General features: G+C 42.2%; 1 protein-coding gene across 3 annotated transcripts in view; it reads right to left on the bottom strand.

Moving 5' to 3' along the window:
- The window catches only part of tex2 (testis expressed 2), a 142521-nt gene that overhangs the window by 3783 nt on the left and 116647 nt on the right, over positions 1-22091 (bottom strand). For all 3 annotated transcript variants that reach the window (XM_060844716.1, XM_060844718.1, XM_060844717.1), the window contains 3 exons: positions 14715-14840; positions 862-1071; positions 403-523 (listed from right to left, as the gene is read on the bottom strand). In XM_060844716.1, the coding sequence (XP_060700699.1) occupies positions 403-523; positions 862-1071; positions 14715-14840 (457 nt within the window). The remainder of the gene's footprint in view (positions 1-402; positions 524-861; positions 1072-14714; positions 14841-22091) is intronic.

Here is a 22091-nt window from a genome sequence, read left to right on the forward strand (position 1 = left end):
GAAGCGTACACGATAATGACAGTGCTTAGGTAAAGTTGAGAGAGAGAATCTGTTCCCACAAGCTGACAAGATTGGGACCAAGGGAGATAGATGTATTATTTGGGCAGGAGATGCCAAGGGGTGCAGAATATGAGGAAGAGCTTTTTGTTTTTAACAAATGAGAGATAATGACTTGGAAGTTGCTGCATGGACACTTGAAGGAAATACGTTTGCAGGGCTACAGAGATAAGACTGGGAGAATGAGACCAATTGACTTGCTCCAAAGTGCTGGCACGGACTCAGTGAAACTAACAGCCTCATTCGGAGTCATTATAACTCCATAACAGGGGAGAATACAGAATAGAAAAAGAACAGTTAGAAGCATGGACTGACAGCAAAATTCAGGTATGCTCAATTTCTTACCTGGAATTCTTGTTCAAGTTTCTTTTCAATCCAGTCAGTTACATGTGCAATAGTGACTTCACGCTCCCCCAATTTGGGACGAGCTTTTAACTCTAAGTGTGGAGGTGTTCGGAAACCATACCTCAAAACAAAAATGATAGATCACGTTAGTCAACTTAAAGGCTTCAAAGCAAAATAATAAACCAGCTAATGCATTGAGCAGCATTTGAAGAAACTTAAAAGTCCAGAAAAAAGCAATGGGACACAACCACAGAACTGAGAAATAAATTTCAAACTTATTGTGTTACCAGGTGCTAACCACCAGCCTGAGTTTTACTACAGATTTAGGTATCCCATCACTATAAAATTGCATAAAATATATCACTCCTGAGTTAGTGAGATGGCTGCCCATAAAATTGTTGTTAAAAGTTCACAGAACCGGGGGCAATTCCAATGAAATCTGTAACTGCCTCCCCTTACCATATTCTGTCAGTAGGTGGTGGTGGAATGTTCACAGCCAATGTTCCTTTGCATTCCTGAACTTCTACTGTTAACAGTAATGGTGTATTTGAAACCTCTTCGATTTTCTTCTTAATAAACTCCGTTTCTGTGGCTTTCTGAAAATATTTTGACTTTGTAATTTTATCCACAAGTCTCATTATCTTGCTTGGTCGATGTCCTCCCACATATCTGCACATGTAGAAAAGAGTTCGCATTTGCCACTGAATATTTACATTTTGTGTAATTCCATAGTATCAGACATTTTTAAACAAACGGTTTTCCCATGTATTGAATATTCACATCATCTTCAAAATCTTTTGAAATTCATTCATGGATCATGAATTACAGATGGTGCTGGATTATGTTTAAAAAGCAAGTACACAAAGGGTGGGGACGTCTTGCAGAATGTTGATGCTATTGTATATTTTTAAATCATGAACAAACTTAAGATGTACTTTGATATATCTATAATGACTTTAAAACCATCAAAATAAAATTAATTTTATACTTTGCATGTACAACACAAATAAATGCAGAATTTGTTGATTGGAGTGAAAACAGCGAACAACCCTGCCAGTGTCATTCTGAGGAGCAGGTAATTGTTTAATTAGTAATTATAGACATCTTTATTGAGAGAAAAATGGTGCTATGATCCACATTACATTGAATCATTACAGCAAAGAATTTAATCCAAAACTTAAAATCTTAGAGTCACAGAGTTGTACTGCACAGAAACAGACCCTTTAGTCAAACCAGGCCATGCTGATCAGATATCCTAAATTAATATAGTACCATTTGCCAGCATTTGGCCCACATCCCTCTAAACCCTTCCTACTTGTGTACACATCTCGATGCCTTTTAAATATAGTATAGGAGTATAAGAGTTGGGACATCTTGTTGCAGCTGTACAATATGTTGGGAAGGCCGCATTTCGAGTACTACTTGCAATTCTGGTCGTCCTACTTAAAAAGGATATTAATTCATTATTAAGGATGAGGTTTCTAAATTCTAGGAAGAGCAGAGTCGGATTAGAACAAGTCAACATGGATTTAGTAAAGGGAGGTCGTGCCTAACAAACCTGTTGGAATTCTTTGAAGAGGTGACAAGTAGGTTAGACCAGGGAAACCCAGTGGATGTGGTCTATCTAGACTTCCAAAGGGCCTTTGATAAGGTGCCACACGGGAGGCTGCTGAGCAAGGTGAGGGCCCAAGGTGTTCGAGGTGAGCTACTGGTATGGATTGAGGATTGGCTGAAAGAACCGATAAAAGGTTCTTTTTCGGAATGGCAGCTGGTGACAAGCGGTGTCCCGCAGGGTTCAGTGTTGGGGCCGCAGCTGTTCACGTTATATATTAATGATCTGGATGAAGGGACTGGGGGCATTCTAGTGAAGTTTGCCGATGATACAAAGTTAGGTGGACAGGCAGGTAGTACTGAGGAAGTGGGGAGACTGCAGAAGGATCAAGACAGTTTGGGAGAGTGGTCCAGGAAATGGCTGATGGAATTCAACGTGAGCAAATGTGAGGTCTTGCACTTGGAAAAAAGAATAAAAGCATAGACTACTTTCTACATGGTGAGAAAATACATAAAGCCAAAGTACAAAGGGAGTGCTAGTTGAGGATTCTGTAAAGATAAGCATGCAGGTTGAGTCCGTGATTAAGAAAGCAAATGCAACATTGTCATTTATCTCAAGAGCTGAAAATGTGTTGCTGGTTAAAGCACAGCAGGTTAGGCAGCATCTCAGGAATAGGGAATTCGACGTTTCGAGCATAAGCCCTTCATCAGGAATGAGAGAGAGTAGCCAAGCAGGCTAAGATAAAAGGTAGGGAGGAGGGACTTGGGGGAGGGGCGATGGAGGTGGGATAGGTGGAAGGAGGTCAAGGTGAGGGTGATAGGCCGGAGTGGGGTGGGGGCGGAGAGGTCAGTAAGGAGATTGCAGGTTAGGAGGGCGGTGCTGAGTTGAGGGAACCGACTGAGACAAGGTGGGGGGAGGGGAAATGAGGAAACTGGAGAAATCTGATTTCATACCTTGTGGTTGGAGGGTTCCCAGGCGGAAGATGAGGCGCTCCTCCTCCTGCCGTCGTGTTGTTATGTTCTGCCGGTGGAGGAGTCCAAGGACCTGCATGTCCTCGGTGGAGTGGGAGGGAGAGTTAAAGTGTTGAGCCACGGGGTGGTTGGGTTGGTTGGTCCAGGCGGCCCAGAGGTGTTCTCTGAAGCGTTCCGCAAGTAAGCGGCCTGTCTCCCCAATATAGAGGAGGCCACATCGGGTGCAGCGGATGCAATAGATGATGTGTGTGTGGAGGTACAGGTGAACTTGTGGCGGATATGGAAGGATCCCTTGGGGCCTTGGAGGGAAGTGAGTGTGGAGGTGTGGGCGCAAGTTTTACATTTCCTGCGGTTGCAGGGGAAGGTGCCGGGGGTGGAGGTTGGGTTGGTGGGGGGCGTGGATCTGACGAGGGAGTCACGAAGGGAGTGGTCCTTGCAGAACACTGATAGGGGAGGGGAGGGAAATATATCCTTGGTGGTGGGGTCCGTTTGGAGGTGGCGGAAATGACGGCGGATGATACATTGTATGCGGATGTTGGTGGGGTGGTAGGTGAGAACCAGTGGGGTTCTGTCTTGGTGGCGGTTGGAGGAGCGGGGCTCAAGGGCGGAGGAGCGGGAAGTGGAGGAGATGCGGTGGAGGGCATCGTCGATCACGTCTGGGGGGAATCTGCGGTCCTTGAAGGAGGCGGCCATCTGGGCTGTGCGGTGTTGGAACTGGTCCTCCTGGGAGCAGATTGGGCGGAGACGAAGGAATTGGGAATATGGGATGGAGTTTTTGCAGGGGGCAGGGTGGGAGGAGGTGTAGTCCAGGTAGCTGTGGGAGTCAGTCGGTTTATAGTAGATGTCTGTGTTGAGTCGGTCGCCCGAGATAGAGATGGAAAGGTCTAGGAAGGGGAGGGAGGAGTCTGAGACAGTCCAGGTGAATTTCAGGTCGGGATGGAAGGTGTTAGTAAAGTTGATGAACTGTTCAACCTCCTCGTGGGAGCATGAGGCAGCGCCGATACAGTCATCGATGTAGCGGAGGAAAAGGTGGGGGGTGGTGCCAGTGTAGTTGCGGAAGATGGACTGTTCCACATATCCTACGAAGAGGCAGGCATAGCTGGGGCCCATGCGGGTGCCCATGGCAACTCCTTTAGTTTGGAGGAAGTGGGAGGATTGAAAAGAGAAGTTATTCAGGGTGAGGACCAGTTCAGTCAGTCGAAGGAGGGTGTCAGTGGAAGGGTACTGGTTGGTGCGGCGGGAAAGGAAGAAGCAGAGGGCTTTGAGTCCTTCGTGATGGGGGATGGAGGTGTACAGGGACTGGATGTCCATAGTGAAGATAAGGCGTTGGGGACCGGGGAAGCGAAAATCCCGGAGGAGGTGGAGGGCGTGGGTGGTGTCCCGAACGTAGGTGGGGAGTTCTTGGACTAAAGGGGACAGGACCGTGTCGAGGTATTGGGAGATGAGTTCGGTGGGGCAGGAGCAGGCTGAGAGAATGGGTCGGCCGGGGCAGGCAGGTTTGTGGATTTTGGGCAGGAGGTAGAAACGGGCGGTGCGGGGTTGTGGGACTATGAGGTTGGAGGCGGTGGATGGGAGATCCCCTGAGGTGATGAGGTCCTGGATGGTCTGGGAGATGATGGTTTGGTGGTGGGAGGTGGGGTCGTGGTCAAGGGGGCGATAAGAGGAGGCGTCCGCGAGCTGGCGTTTGGCCTCAGCGGTATAAAGGTCAGTGCGCCAAACTACCACCGCGCCTCCCTTGTCTGCCGGTTTGATGGTGAGGTTGGGATTGGAGCGGAGGGAGTGGAGAGCTGCATGTTCTGAGGGTGAGAGGTTGGAGTGGGTGAGAGGGGTGGACAGATTGAGTCGGTTAATGTCACGGCGGCAGTTGGCTATAAAGAGGTCGAGGGAGGGTAGGAGGCCAGCACGGGGTGTCCAGGTGGATGGGGTGTGTTGGAGGCGGGAGAAGGGGTCGTCAGAGGGTGGGCGGGGGTCTTGGTTGTGAAAGTAGGCTCAACACTTTAACTCTCCCTCCCACTCCACCAAGGACATGCAGGTCCTTGGACTCCTCCACCGGCAGAACATAACAACACGACGGCTGGAGGAGGAGCGCCTCATCTTCCGCCTGGGAACCCTCCAACCACAAGGTATGAATTCAGATTTCTCCAGTTTCCTCATTTCCCCTCCCCCCACCTTGTCTCAGTTGGTTCCCTCAACTCAGCACCGCCCTCCTAACCTGCAATCTCCTTACTGACCTCTCCGCCCCCACCCCACTCTGGCCTATCACCCTCACCTTGACCTCCTTCCACCTATCCCACCTCCATCGCCCCTCCCCCAAGTCCCTCCTCCCTACCTTTTATCTTAGCCTGCTTGGCTACTCTCTCTCATTCCTGATGAAGGGCTTATGCTCGAAACGTCGAATTCCCTATTCCTGAGATGCTGCCTAACCTGCTGTGCTTTAACCAGCAACACATTTTCAGCTGTGATCTCCAGCATCTGCAGACCTCATTTTTTACTCGAAGATTTATCTCAAGAGGGTTGGAATATAAAAGCACCGTTGTGCTACTGAGACTTTATAAAGCTCTAGTTAGACCCCATCCAAAATACTGTGTCCAGTTTTGGTCCCCACACCTCAGGAAGGACATACTGGAACGTGTCCGGCAGAGATTCACAGTGATGATCCCTGGAATGGTAGGTCTACATACAAGGAATGGCTGAGGATCCTGGGATTGTATTCACTGGAGTTTAGAAGATTAAGGGGAGATCTAATAGAATCTTACGAGATAATATATGGTTTGGAAAGGGTGTACGCTAGGAAATTGTTTCTGTTAGGTGAGGAGACTAGGACTCGTGGACACAGCCTTAGAATTAGAGGGGGTCAATTCAGAACAGAAATGCGGAGACATTTCTTCAGCCAGAGAGTGGTGGGCCTGTGGAATTCATTGCCGCAGAGTGCAGTGGAGGCCAGGTTGCTAAATGTCTTCAAGGCAGAGATTGATAAATTCTTGATGTCACAAGGAATTAAGGACTACGAGGAGAATGCGGGTAAGTGGAGTTGAAATGCCCATCAGCCATGATTGAATGGCGGAGTGGCCTCGATGGGCCGAATGGCCTTACTTCCGCTCCTATGTCTTATGGTCTTGTTATTAAACTAGAAAGAGTGCAGAAAAGATTTACTAGAATGCTACCTGGACATGAAGGTTTGAATGATAAGGAGAGGTTGGATAGGCTGGGACTTTTTCCACGTTGTAAAAGAGACTGAGAGGTGACCTTACAGAGGTCTACAAAATAAGAGAGGAACAGTGAAGGTAAATATATCGCAACAGCTTTTCCCCAAGGCAGGGGAGTCTGAAACTAGACAGCATAGGTTTAAGGTGAGAGTGAACAGATATAAAAGGATCCCAGGGGCCTTTTTTTTAAAGCAGAGAGTGGTGAGAGTCTGGAACGGGCTTCCAGAGGTAGTGGTGGAGGCGAACACAATTTTGTTATTTACGAAACATTTGGATAGATGGGATAAAGGGATATGGACTAAACCCAAACAAGTAGGGCTAGATTACTTGTGAAAATCAGGTGGCATGAACAAGTTGGGCTGAAGAGCCTGTTTTCATGCTGTAAACCTCTATGACTCCAGGTGTTGTTAAGTGCACCAGCCTCAACCAATTCCTCTGGCAGCTCATTCTGTATATGCACCACCCTCTGCATAAAAAGGTTGCCCCTTTAGGTTCCTTTTACACCTTTCTCCTCTCACCTTAAACCTATGCCCTCTGGTTTGGGATTCTACTACCCCGGGAGAAAGATTTGGCTATTCAAGCTACCCATGCCCCTCATATTATAAATCCCAAAAGGTCACCCCTCAGCGCCCAATGGCCCACAGAAAATAGCCCCAGCCTATTAAACCTCTCCCTATAGCTCAAACCCTCCAACCCCGGCAACATCCTTGTAAATCTTGTCTGTACCCTTTCGAGTTTAACAACATCTCTCCTATAGGAGGGAGATCAGAACTGAATGGAGTTTCCGTCACTTTCCTTGCCTTATTTCCAAAGAGAATGTCAAATTTTGCTTCTCCTCCAATGGGTTCATCCAAATACTGTTTAAGAAAATTTTTCTTTTACACACTTAACAAATTTCTGAACATCTTAATCAGGATCTTATTACAATTTGAGAGATAGGCAGATAGAATACACTGCTCTTAAAACTCAGCTTGTGGGTTTATTGCTGAGTATTTCAAAAGTGGCATAACCAATGTGTCATACAGCCGCACCATGATCTCCCAACTCCTACACTCAATGCACTGGCCAATAAAGGTATCAAATGCTTTCTTCACTCCTCTATCTACTTTGATTCCACCTTCAAGGAACTATGAACCTGCACCCTAAGGTCTCTTTGTTTCGCAACTTTCCCCAGGACATGACCATTACGTGTATAAGTCATACCTTGATTTGCCTCCAAAATGCAACACCTTCCATTTAACTAAATTTGATTCCATCTGCCACTATTCGGCACATCAGTCTATCTGATCAAAGTCACACTGTATTCTGAGATAACTTCCTTCACTGTCCATTACACAGCAACAATTTTCATGTCATCTGCAAACTTACAGAACATTCCTCTCATATTCAAATCCAAATCATTTATATAAATCACAAAAAGCGGTGGACCCAGCACTGATACTTACGTCACGTTGCCGGTCACAGGCCTTCAGTCTGAGAAACAGCCCACCACAACCATTCTCTGTCTCTTTACCGTCAAGCTAATATGTATCCAAATGGCTAGCTCTCCCTGGATTCCATGTGATCTAACCTTGCTAACCAGTCTATCATGTGGAATCTTGTTGAATGCCTTGCTAAAGTCCACATGGACAATGTCCTCTACTCTGCCTTCTTCAATCTTCTTTGTCACTTCTTCAAAAAAATTAAGTTACTGAGACACAATTTCCCTATCCCCAGTCAGTCCACGCCTTTCTAAATACACATAGACCCTGTCCCTCAAAATCCTCTCCAACAATTTATCCAACACTGGGAAGAGACTCACTAGTCTATAGATCCCTGACATTTCCTTACCACCTTTCTTAAACAATGGCACCACATTAGCCATCCTCCAGTCTTCTGGCATCTTACCCTGGGCTATCGATGATACAAATGTCTCAGATAGGGGCCCAGCAATTACACCAATAGCTTCCCACAAAGTTCTAGGGTACAGGTGATCAGGTCTTCAGGATTTATCCACCTTTATGCATTTTAGGTAATAATGGACACAAGATATCACTGCTTATTTCTCTGTGTTCTCTAGCTTCCATATCCTTCTCCACAGTAAATACTGACGTGAAATACTCATTTTGTATCCAACCCATCTCTTGCAGCTCCATACCCATAAATGGCCTTGTTGATCTTTAAGGGATCCTATTCTCTCCCTAGTTAGTCTTTTGTCCTTAATGTATTTGTAGAATATCTTTGGATTCTCCTTACCTTTATTTGTCAAAGCTAACCTTTTCTCTTCTGATTTCCCTTGTGATTACTCCTACTGCCCTTATACTCCTTGAAGGATTCACTCAATCTCAACTATCCATACCTGTCATATGGTGCCTCCATATTCTTGATGAGAGCCTCATTTTCTCTAGTTATCTAGCATTCCCTTACACCTAACAGCCTTGCTCCAACACTAATAGGAACACACTGCCTCTAGATGCACGTTATCTCATTTTTAAAGGCCTCCCAGTTTCCAACTTCCCCTTTACCTGCGAATAGCCTTTTCCAATCAATTTTTGAAAATTCATGCCTAATACCATCAAAATTGTCCTTACTCCAATTTAGAACTTTAACTTTTAGATTAGGTTTATCCTTTTCCATAATTATTTTAAATTTAATAGAATTATGGTCACTGGTTCTAAAGTGCTCCCTCACTGACACCTCCGTCACTTTCCTTGCCTTATTTCCAAAGAGAATGACAAATTTTGCTTCTCCTCCAGTGGGTTCATCCAAATACTGTTTAAGAAAATGTTTCTTTTACACACTTAACAAATTTCTGAACATCTTAATCAGGATCTTATTACAATTTGTGAGATAGGCAGATAGAATACACTACTCTTAAAACTCAGCTTGTGGGTTTATTGCTGAAAATTTTAACATGAAACTTTCTTAATATTTCCATCAAACCATTTAGGTGACAGGACAATTACATTGTGTCTGGGGTAGCATGCTATCCTGCAGTTAGCTCCAGAGCACTATTTACGGAATAACAGACAAGGCGACTAACTTTCAATCTTAGTGAGAGCAGTGCATGTAGTAAGGAAAGGAGAAATTGAGATCTGCCAAATTATTCAAAAGCTAATTAATATCACAGAGTGCCAAAAATCCTTCAATTGTAATTTATTCTAAATTCTGCAATTCATCCAGAGCAGGACAGGCCGTATAGTATAAAAGCAAGCCTAAAGTTCTCCCAGCAGGGAGTGAGAACTGCAAGAGAGTGAAAACCCAGAGTTTAGCTAAGTATAGGCATTTAGGTCAGTGGGAGAGGGAAGATTACTGTGTCTTGTTCAGGCCATTTTTGCAAGGGGCTGCTTTGTGGTCAAGGTGCCACTGGTTAGATCTAAGACTGGGCCTACATGAATACTGGGCTTTGTTGACAAGGGTGAGCAGCAAAAAGGTAAGGGCAAGGTGACAGCTTTTTTGGCCCTAAGTCTGCTTGTTGTTAAAGGGGCAGAGACGGCAGTCAGTGGAGTAGTATACTTCTCCTGCCAGATGCTGGAGATCAAGGAGCAGTCAAATGCTTCAGCATTATATCTGCAGCATGTGTGTCTGACTGCAGCTTCTCTCAGACCACATGGATCAGTTGGAATAGCAGTTAAAAGCACTGTGGAGCCCATAGGAGGCAGCGAATGTGATGTTTAGTAACGTCGGGGACTTGGTCATACCAAAGGTTCAGTCAGCTTGACAGGTGACCACCAGGAAAAGTAAGCAAGTAGTGCAGGGGTCTTCTGTGGCTATCCCCCTCTTTAACAAATATACTGTTTTGGATACTGTTGGGGGTGGTGGATAGTCTCTCAGGGAAAAAAATAGCAGCAGCCAGTCTTTGGCATCACGACTGCAATGTCGAAATGAGCAATTGTGACAGGGGACTCTCTAGTCAGGAACACAGACAGACATTTCTGCGGCCTGATATCATTCTGATCTCCCAGTCCCATGTTCCCATCCATGCCCTGCATTCATCTGTACATGTCAGGCCTCTTGCATTGAAATAAATGCAGTTTAATTCATCTTCCCTTGTTCCCTGCTGTGCTCTTGTCTGCCTTGTCTATTTAACTTGTGAACAAGTTAGTATGTTGTCTTGCTTATGTCAGGGAGTAAAAAGTGAGGTCTGCAGATGCTGGAGATCACAGTTGAAAATGTGTTGCTGGTTAAAGCACAGCAGGTTAGGCAGCATCCAAGGAACAGGAAATTCGACGTTTCGGGCCAGAGCCCTTCATCAGGAATTCCTGATGAAGGGCTCTGACCCGAAACGTCGAATTTCCTGTTCCTTGAATGCTGCCTAACCTGCTGTGCTTTAACCAGCAACACATTTTCAACTTGCTTATGTCAGGGTCAAGAATATCTCGGAGCGGTTGAAAATTTTGAGAGGGGAGGTGAGCAGCCATAGGTCTTTGTACATATACATAGACAGAAAAAGGGATGAGGTTCTGTATAATAAATATAGGGAGTTAGGCAGGAGATTAAAAAGCAGGACCTCAAAAGTAGCAATCTCTGATTACTCTTGGTGTTACATGCTCGTGAAACTAGGAATAGGGTAGGGTAGATGAATGGCTGAGGTGATGTTCCAGGGGGTAGGGATTCAGATTTTGGATCACTGGGATCTCTTCTGCGGCACAAGTGACCTGTACAAGAGGGACTAGTTGCATCTGAACTGGAAGGGGACTAAAATCCTGGTGGGGAGATTGTTAGAGCTATTTGAGAGGGTTTAAATTAGTCTGGCAAGGGGATGGGACCCCAAGAAGTTGTGAGACAAGAAAGAAGGTTGAGGCTGGTTCAGAAATTAAAGAAAACAAGTTAAATAGACAAGAGCACAGCAGGGAACAAGGGAAAATGAATTAAACTGCATTTAATTCAATGCAAGAGGCCCTGAACTCAGGGCATGGATGGGAACATGGGACTGGGATATCAGAGCGATAACAGAAACATGGCTGACAAAGAGGTAGGACTGGCTGCTCAATGTTTCGGAGCACAGATGATATAGGAAGGATGGAAGGGGAGGCAAAAAAGGAGGGGGAGTGGCATTTTTGATCAGGGACCACACCACGGCAGTACTTGGACAGGACATTCCTGAGGGATTATCCAGTGAAGCTATATAGGTGGAACTGAGAAACAAGAAAGGTGAAATCACTTTGATGGGATGGTACTATAGTCGCCCCAATAGTCAGCAAGAAATGGAGAAGCAAATACATAGGGAGCTCGCAGATAAAAATAATAGGGTTATGATGGTAAGGGATTTCAACTTGCCAAACACAGTCTGGGACTGCCATAGTGTTAAGGGCTTGGATGGGGAAGGATTTGTTGAATGTGTTCAAGGAAGCTCTCAATCAGGCCAGACCACTCAAAACATTCTTAAGCAGGCAGCCCTAGACCTAACTTTGCAAGTCGTTTCAGTAAGTGTACAGTGAAAATTACCCAGAGTAAGTTAACTACTAGATTTTAAAACAGACAAAAAAATTATCCACAAAATTACACAATGAAACACAAAAAGCTGAATGAAGAACACCTCCAGAACTCAACACACACAAACACACACACACAAATAAGCAAACTCTCTTTAAAATCCAGTATAAATGGAACGCATGCTTACATGTTGAAGTTGAAAGGCAGAAAAGAGATAGTTTCCACACAGCTCCCTGTGGAACTTCCCAGTTCAGGAGTGAACTAACATTGCTCAGTTCAGCTCAGCTAACTAGAAGAGCTGACCACTCCCCTTTCATTATACAGGTCACTTCTAAAACATAACCACTTTTGGCCTGAAGTCTCATCTGTTTACATATAAACAAAAGGCCTTTTTGTACCAAACCAGACTGGTCTGAGTCTGGTTCGGTTTATTGCCCCTCTGAAAAAAAATCAAAAAACGAGTCTCTTTGAGACAAGAAACAGCTTTTAGAAAAAGAGGGACTAGCTTTGTTACAATGGTCCTACTAAAGAAGGGGCAAAATTTCACATCCTCTTGGGAAATAAGGCAGGGCAAGTGACTGAGGTGCTCGTGGAGGAGCACTTTGGGACCAGTGACCATAATTCCAATAGTTTTAAAATAGTTATGTAAAAGGATAAGGCAGGTCCACAAGTTAAAATTTTAAATTGTGGCAAAGCCAATTTTGATGGCATTAGACGAGGACTTTCAAAAGTAAATTTGGGAGGCTGTTTGCAGATGATGGGACATCTGGCAAGTGGGAAGCTTTCAAAAGTGAGATAATGAGTGTTCAGGGACATCATGTTCCTGTTAGTGTGAAGGCTAAGTCTGGCAGGAGGAGGGGACACTGGATGACTAGAGATATTGAGGCTCTGGTCAAGAAGAAAAAAAAGAGAGGCATATATCAGGCATCCCTTGAAGTGTATATCAGATGTAGGAGTACACATAAGAGGGAAATCAAGAGGGCAAAAACGGGACATTAGTTAGCTTTGGCAGATAGCATTAAGGAGAATCCAAAGAGATTCTGCAAATATATTAAGGGCAAAAGAGTAACTAGGGATAGCATAGGGCCCCTTAAAGATAAATGAAGCAATCCACATGTGAAATGACAGGAGATAGGTGATGTCCTAAATGAATATTTCGCGTCAGTATTTACCATGGAAGAAGTGGGATGGAAGCTGAGGAACTCAAGGAAATAAATAGTGATGTCTTGATATCCACATTAAAGGAAAGGACGTGCTGAAGGCCTTAAAATGCACAAAGGTAGATAAATCCTTGGGACCTGATCTCAGAACATTGTGGGAATCTAGGGAAGAAATTGTGTGGCCCCTGGCAGAAATACTTGCATCACTGACAGCCAGGGGTGAGGTGCCAGAAGCCTGGAGGACGGCTAATGTAGTGCTGGTGTGGACTTGTTGAGCCGAAGGGCCTGTTTCCACACTGTAGTGAATCTAATCTAATCTAAGCTTTATTTAAGAAAGGCTGCAAGGAAAAGCCAGGGAATTATAGACCAGAGAGCCCGATGTCAGTGGTGGCTAAGTTGGTGGAGGGGATTCTGACAGACAGGATCAACATGCATTTCAAAAGGCAAGGACTGATTAGAGGTCGTCAGCATGGTTTTGTGCATGGGAAATCATTGTGTCTCACAAACGGAGTTTTTTTTAAATAGGTGACCAAGAAGATAGATGAAGGCAGACATGGACTTTAGCAAGGTCTTCAACAAGGTTCTGCATGGCAGACTGGTCAATAAGGTTAGATCACAAAGGATCCAGGGAGAGCTAGCCAACGAGATACAAAATTGGCTTGATGGTAGGAGACAGAGGATGGTGGGAGAGGGTTGTTGTTCAGAATGGAGGCTTGTGACCAGCGGAGTGCCACAAGGATCAGTGTTGGGTCCACTATTGTTGAGTCATTCTTATAAATGATTTGGATGAAAACATTGGAGGCAAGGTGAGAAAGGTGTGGATGACACCAAAATTGGTGGTAGAGTGAACAGGGGAGTACAATAGGATCTTCATCAACAGGGTTAGTGGGCTGAGGAATAGCAAGTTTAATTCAGATAAATGAGGTGTTCCATTTTGGTAAGACAAACCAGGGGAGAACTTACACAGTTCATTGTAGGGCCCTGGGAAGTGCTGACGAACAGAAATACCTGGGGTGCAGATACGTAATTCCTTAAAACAGGTTGGTGAAGGCGGCATTTGGCATGGTTGCCTTCATTAGTAAAAGGGCCGAGTACAGGAATTGGGATGTCAATGTTACAGCTGTACAAGGTATTGGGAAGGCCACATTTTGAGCATTCCATCCCTACAATTCGGGTTAACCTGCTATAGGAAGAATGGTATTAAACTGGAAAGGTGCAAAAAGTATTTACAAGAACGTTACCTAGAATGGAGGCTTGAGTTGTAAGGAGAAGCTGAATAGGCTAGGACATATTTTCTGGAGCATAGGAGGCTGAGGGTGACCTTATGGAAGTTTTTAAAACGGTGAAGGGCATAGATAAGGTGAATAGTCAAAGTCTTTTCCCCACTGTAGGGGAGTCCAAAACCAGAGGACACAGTGAGGGGGAAAAGATTTAAAAGGTCCTAAAGTGCAACTTTTTCATACAGGGGCTGATGCGTATATAAAATGAGCTGCCAAAGGAAGTAGTAGAGATGGATACAATTACAACATTTTAAAGAGATTTGGATATGAATAGGAAACTTTTAAAGGGATGAGTTTGACTGAAGGGTCTGTTTCTGTGCTGTATGACTCTAGACTCTAAAATAATAAAAATAATAATGTGATTGGCTGATTTCACTCCAAAGAAATCCATTAGTACAAAACATTTGTAAAATCTGGTTAAGTGTTACTAAAACTTGCAATAAATTTTAGGAAACATTTTTATATAAAATTCGACTCTCAATTCAACTACCATTGTAACCATTACTAAAAGGTATACTGCCCAGCCAGTCAAAATTTCCTCCTTTGCTTGGTTTGGGATTGTGATGGAAATGCAATAATCACAAATTCGGCAATCTATTTTTAAATTAAAATCAATTTGGAATCAAACAATTAGAATAAAAATAAGCTTATTTGAAGTTAATGATAAAAAACAATTGAATGTTCAAACTTTTCATGCTGCTTCAAAATATTTTAATTAACATTCATACCCTTCTGCCACTGCTGCTGGTACCTTGTCTCCTCCCAGCACATCTTGTGCATCTTCTTCATCAGAAGAGCCAGCACTTGACGACTCCTCATCACTATCAGCCAGACAAAAGGCTTTCGGTCTACTCCTATATTGGCAGCATTGCAGAAGAAAGAACAGCTTTAAACAATCATCCTATTCCATATTGTATTTTTATGAAGATTAAGATCATGCAGAGGAAAGTAAAAATGATAGTATCAAATCTAGGTCAGTAATGTATTTGTTTATTGCATGCTATCGCTTAAATTTCACTCTGATCCCAAAATTAAAAATCACGCACATCAGGTTATAGTCCAACAGGTTTATTTGGAAGCACAACCACTTGATGAAGGAGCAGCACTCCCAAAGTTAGTGCTTCCAAATAAACCTGTTGGACTATTACTTTGTGTTGTGTGATTTTTAACTTTGCACACCCCAGTCCAACATTAGTATCTCCAAATCATTATCCCAAAATGTTTTCCAAAACAGGCCAACTTCTTTAACAGATGAAAGTTTGCATTTTTCATACTACCCAATTTTTAAAAACAAGTAAATATGATGTCCTGTAACAAAATCAATACTCTCTGAAATCATAAGGAATTATTTTGAAAATATTCTACTAGGATGTGCAATTTATTTTTTTCCATCTTAATGTTTCTCCATTGCCATGTCTCTTCTGAGGGTCATGGTCTGCATGCAACAAGGAACTAAATCTGTACATTCCTTGTCTGATTGGGTAAGTACATCACTTGTTTCTTCTCACGACTTGCCTTAATTTCTCTCCACTGCATGGTGGATTCTCAGTGTGCAGATGTGATTGCATCCTCCCGAATGTTCATACTTCCATGAAGTGGATAAATGAGTGCAAGTGATCAATTTGGAACCATTATGACTGTAATGTTCCAGAATTATAACGATATTAAATACAAGATTTGGACATCTGTACTGAATATCTGCATAGATTTGAGATAATCAATACCAGGAAGTAAATCCCAGTTAAGTGGAGAAATTCAAATAGCTTCCTAAAGTTTATTTACATTTCTATCCTAATGATATTCAGCCTTGTAATCACTTCCATGAGTAAGGAATTGATTCTGTGCAATCCACAAACAGCACTGAGTTAATGTATCATGGATACATTTTACAATTCATATTTACCAACAGGAACGGTACTTGTGTGCATAACTGTGGTTTATCATAAAAGATTGATAAGATTTCTAAGCTTATCAAGTATTAATTAGCTGTTGACTATTAGATATAGTCAGTGGTGAAAGATACTACGTACTTTCACTATTAATTTGTGAAACTTTACACATACCTTCAATGGCGCACCACAGAGAAGGGACATTTAAAAGTTGCAAGAAAAATGAGACCCATTCCCATCACCTCCCCTCTCCCCCCCAAACTTCCTCTACAACAGATGACCTAAAATTGCTAAGTACAACATGTGGAGAAATCAGGCTACAAATCTCATTCAAGACTGGGCTTTGACCTCCGAATTGAAAGTTCAAATCTCTTATCATTGTAGTTATTCAGGTGTCTTGATATTTTTAAATACATGGCTCCAACATTTCTAAACTGTAGAAATTGCTGGAAAAGCTCAGCAGGTCTGGCAGCATCAGTGGAGAAAAATCAGAGTTAACATTTTGTGTCAAGTGACCCTTCTTAAGAACTTAAGTTCTCTGGACCTAAAACATGAATTCTGATTTTTCTCTCTCTCCAGATTTCCAGCAATTTCTGTTTTTGTCTCTGATTTACAACATCTTTTGGATTTTATATATCAAACCATTCTGTGCTCAGTAGTGTTTAATTTCTTATTTAAATTAAGTTTTGTGATCTATTTTTCTTACAACATTGGCAACTGAGTTCATCTCTGGCAATTAGTTACTTGCACTGTGTAGAAGAGAATGTAATAGAGAAAAAAAATAAAATTATGCAAGATTTCAGAAGATACATCATAAAAAACTGACTGGATTTCCAATGTGTGTGGATGCAGACAGAGCCTAGTCAGGAACTGCGTGGTCCAGTGGATAGAGCACTATCCTTTTACCTCTGGGACTCAGCAGCAAATTCAGACTGGCATGAGAGACTCCTCTTTCTGATAGCTGCAACAATATGAATCTGATCAATATCTGCCTACTACTTAATGGGTGCAAGTCAAGAAGGTCAACGCAATCAGTCCAGACGAGTCAGTGGGGAAAAAAGATGGGGTCTAGGGCCAACCTTGGAAGTATGTGAGTCGGCAAATAGCAAATCAGCAGATGAGGAGGAGTAGGTCCAAAATATGTGGCTGCAACTTTGGGTGTTTGGAATTTCCATAGGATGGTAAACAGTGAAATTTGTTTTCCAAAATTAGGGCTTTGTTAAAAAATTGAAAGTAGCATAAACATTTTTTAATGTAAAGCGAATGTTCATTGCAACTTAAGTGGGTAGAGAGGGAGGAAAGTGGAAAAGGTAATGCCAAGAAAGCATGCACTACTACCCATCCAACCTATGCAAATATGTACAAGTTTATTTCTCTCCAATTTCTTAATTTTTCAATCGGCAGACTTTAAGACTGCTGTAGCCATGAGACAGTAATTGCAGCTGATGGCAATTAAGGTAATGTATCTTCATAAAAAGTACAAAAAAATGAATTGAACATTTAATAAGTAGCCAAATGAACATGCCTAAATCAGCAGTTTGACTATATAGTTGCTAAGGGTTGCCTTTACTACTAGTTGTAAAACATTTTACATTTATGCTTTCCTCAAATAATATTTGAATATCAGTTATATCTTCAGTGCTGGACTTCCAATTAGGATGTATTCCTTTTGAGTTCTTACTATACAGTATGCGAGGTTCTCTTCCAAAAGGCAGTGTACAAATACCAAAAAAGCTCCATCCTTCATAAATAGAATAGTTCCCTTCACACCAACAAATGTATTCTGGCCCTCTTCCATCATTATAATGATTCTTTAATAATGAAGCACAAGCCTAATGTTTCAGTATTCTAACTAGTTACTGTACTGTTACTGTCACTTTCCAAATTATACTACAAGAAAGATGATGTACAATATAATTCATATTTTTTAGGTTTGATTCAAATTGAGAACTTGGGTCACTGATACACTTATACAGTTCAGACAACAAGTCAAAAAGAGAACACCCTAAGGAGGCTGTGTTGTTCAACAAATGATCTGGATAAAATAGTATAACTGCAACTCATTTACGATACTAAAATCACTATACTGTAATCCCCCAAGAAATGGTGTTAGTATACATGCTAAGAGGAGAAACTGCATGCTCACCAAAATGCAACAATACAAAGGGAAAGAGTCATAATAGGGAGAAGAACCAGGACAGTAATGTCTCAAATGTTAATTATGTCACATGCAATTAACATATCTCAATACAAGTTGCATAATTACATATTTTGAAATGGAGACTGCCATTATAAATACTTTTTTATGACAATTTCCCTTTAAATACACATGGACAAATAATCCCACCTACAAGCAGGATCCAGTAACAATGGTCTTTCCCCTTTAACAGAAACAATACAATGTTTAATTTCTGAATGGAATATTGACAGAACTACATTCCCACAACTCACAAATGTTTATGGAATGTTTATATTACAATTACCACTCACCAGAATCACACAAATCCACAGATGATTCCGAGCAAACACATTATAAATGGAGAAATGAAGGAAAAATGTATAAACATAAGTTAGTGCAAACAAATCTTCTTTCAACTGAGAAATGCACACAATTGTGCGAAGAGTTGGTATTTTAGAAGAAGTTTTAAATAAATTTATCTTGTCTCACATTGCTGTAATGACTGTATTTAAACTGAATGGTATCATTTCTATTAGAAACCAATGTACAAACAAGGACACAAGGGGAATGTGTATAAATCTATTGTTTGTTAATAAACACATTAGAAATAAACTTTGGTAGATATTTCCAGCAGAATAACTAAAAAACTAGACACAGTGGAATATTCTGAAAATTATTAGAAACAAATTTAATTTGAATCTATTCGATGCAATCCATCATGGGTATATTTTTACAGTCCATATTTACCAATAGGGACTTGTGTTACTTGTGTGCAACAGCTGTGGTTTATCATTAAAGGTTGATATGATTTCTAAGTTCATAGCATTAAACAGCTGCTGACTGCTAGACCTGCTGAGATTTTCCAGCAATTTCTATTTTTATTTGCTAACAATTAGAGAAAAGTCAATGGTGAAACATATATACTTTCACTGTTAATTTGAAAAATTTCATACATTGTAAATTAATGTTAATTAGTTAACATTTCACACAAACGTGAAGCAAATTTTAGGATATGAGGTGAGAGAGGAATTGGTGTGTCAGGTTAATGAAATGTTCGTCGCAATGCAGTGACAAAATAAAAGTCATCTTCTGCTTCTTGGCTGTAATGCTTCTGCTTATAATGAGTCAGATGGTAGTAGAAGGTACTGTCAAACCTCTCCATCTGATTGAACTTGGTCTCCCTTTAAATCCACTCATTTCCATCAAAAAGGGAGCAATTATCGCTACTACATGTGCGCTAATTATGCCTAGCTTTTTATGGGATGTGAGGACCAAAACTTGTTTCAGAATTACTTGAAGCTCCCTTCCTCACTGTTTTTCTTGATACGTTTATGTGGTATTGATGTAGTTTCTTGCAATCCTGAATTGGAATGTGCATCAATTTTGCTTCAATTTCACCCTTCTCTCACAATTACATGGTCCATTTTGGACTCTTCCCTTTCCTTTTTCAATTGCTGGGCTTCCACTATCAAAAAATATTTACTGCAAGCCTAATGACTCCCACAGTTAATCCTGTTTTTTTTCCACAAGAACTCTATTCTATTTTCAATTTTTCCTTCACATCTATTCTGATGAAGCTACCCCCTCAAATCAAGCACTTCTAATAGGCCTTCCTTTATTAACCCAATCTGATTGATAGGGCCCGATATATCTATCACATTTTTTTTATCTTATACTTTCATACATTCTCGGCCCTCATACAGCCATGATCAGGTTTCCCATACATAAAGGTACAATACGGTGATTTCTGGAAACCTGAAATTAAGACAAATTTATAGGAGTAGGGACAATTATGTTGGGATTGTAACAGACATTGGAGTACTGTGTCCAGTTTTGGTCACCCTATTATAGGAAGAAAACTAATAAGCTGGATAGGCTGGGACGTTTTCCACGGCAGCACAGGAGATTGAAGGTTATAGCAACCGTGTAAACGTTTATTAAATAATGAGGGGTATAGATAAGGTGAATGACAGGTATCTTTTCCCTAAGGTGGGGGTATTTCAAGAGTTAGTGGCATACTTTTAAGGTGAGAAGAGAAAGATTTAAAAGAGACATGAGGGGTAATTTTTTTTAAACACAGATAATGGTTCACGTGTGAAATGAAATTCCAGAAGTAGTGGTGGATGCGGATACAGTTTCAACATTTAAAAGACATTTAGATAATTACATTAGTAAGAAATGTTTGGAGGGATATAGACCAAGTGCAGGCAGATAGGACTACATTAGTTTGGGATTATGGTTGGCATGGACTAGTTGGACAGAAGGGTCTGTTTCCATGCTCTATGATTCTATAACAGAATGCTGGAGAAATTGAGCAGGTCTGGCAGCATCTGCAGAGAGAGAAAGAGTTAACATGTTGAGTCTGGTGTGACTTTTCTTCAAAGACCTAGTCTGAGCATAGTCATGCTCATGTTATCGTAACTTACAATGTCCCAGATACCACCATCACTGGATACGTCCTGTGCCAGAGGCAGAACTGACGTAGCAGAGGTGGAAGCACAATGGTATACAGTCAGGACAGAGTTGCTCTGGGAGCCCTCAATATTGATTCCAGGCCAAAATGAGTTTTTTTAGATTAGACTTACAGTGTGGAAACAGGCCCTTCGGCCCAACAAGTCCACACCGACCCGCCGAAGTGCAACCCACCCATACCCCTACATTTACCCCTTACCTAACACTACGGGCAATTTAGCATGGCCAATTCACCTGACCCGCACATCTTTGGACTGTGGGAGGAAACCGGAGCACCCGGAGGAAACCCACGCAGACACGGGGAGAATGTGCAAACTCCACACAGTCAGTCGCCTGAGTCGGGAATTGAACCTGGGTCTCAGGGGCTGTGAGGCAGCAGTGCTAACCACTGTGCCACCGTGCCGCCCACAGTTCTCATGGCATCAGGTCAATTACAAATAAGGAGACGGCCTACTGACTACCATTTACCATCCCAATGATGACATCTTTGCGAATAGCACTTACAGAAGGCATTAAGGGTGGCCAGACTAAGAATATAGTTTGGGTGGGGGGGGTCTTTAGATCTATTCCCAAGATTGGCTCAGCAGAATTACTACTGACTCAAGAGAGTTGAGTCAGAAAGGACACAGCTGTTAGACTGGATCTGCAGTAGGTGATGAGAATAGATGATAATAAACAGAAGCAGAGGTAGGCCATTCAGCCACTAAAGCCTGCTCTGCTGTTCAATAAGATCCTGACTGATCTTCCCTAGCCTCAACACTACTTTTGTGTCAACTCTGCATAGTCCTTAACTCCCTGATATTTAAAAAATCTACTTACTTGCTTTTAAAATACTTTCAATGATCAAGTCATAACTTTCTGGAGTCGGTAATTCCAGACATTTACTACCCTCCAGGAAAAATTCCTTTGCACCTCTGTTTTAGATAAGTGTAATTATATTGAGATGCCCCCACTAGCGGAAACAAAGTTCTCAACATCTACCTTGTCAATCTCCAGAATCCTCTATGTTTCAAAAAGATCACCCCATATTATTTAAACTCTAATAAATAAAAGTTTATTCTGCTTCCTGATTCTTGATAAATCGATCCCTCCAATCAGGAATCAGCCTAGTGAATATCTTTTGAACAACCTCCAAAGCCAAAGTGCATGACCTCAGACATTCCCACATTAAATTCCATCTGCCAAGTTTTTGCCCACTCAACCCACATACATCCCCTTGCAAATTCATTATGTTCTGATCACAACATGCCCTCCCACCAATGTTTGTACTGTCAGCAAATCTGGACACATTACACTCTGCCTCCTCCTACAAGTCAACAATCGAGGTCCTAGGACTGATTCTTGTGACACTCCACTAGTTCTATCTCTCCAACATGAAAAAGACACATTAATCTCAATAATCTATCTTCTTTTTGATAACCAATTCTCAAACCACACTAATACATTATGCACATACCAAGAGCTCCCACCGTGGGGTGACATGGTGGCCCAGTGGTTAGCACTGTTGCCTCACAGCACCCTCACCCATCTGAACTGTCCAGTCTGTATGCAGCTTAATATCACCC

The sequence above is a fragment of the Hemiscyllium ocellatum genome, chromosome 25 (assembly GCF_020745735.1).
Source record: "Hemiscyllium ocellatum isolate sHemOce1 chromosome 25, sHemOce1.pat.X.cur, whole genome shotgun sequence".
Classification (NCBI taxonomy): Eukaryota; Metazoa; Chordata; class Chondrichthyes; order Orectolobiformes; family Hemiscylliidae; genus Hemiscyllium; species Hemiscyllium ocellatum.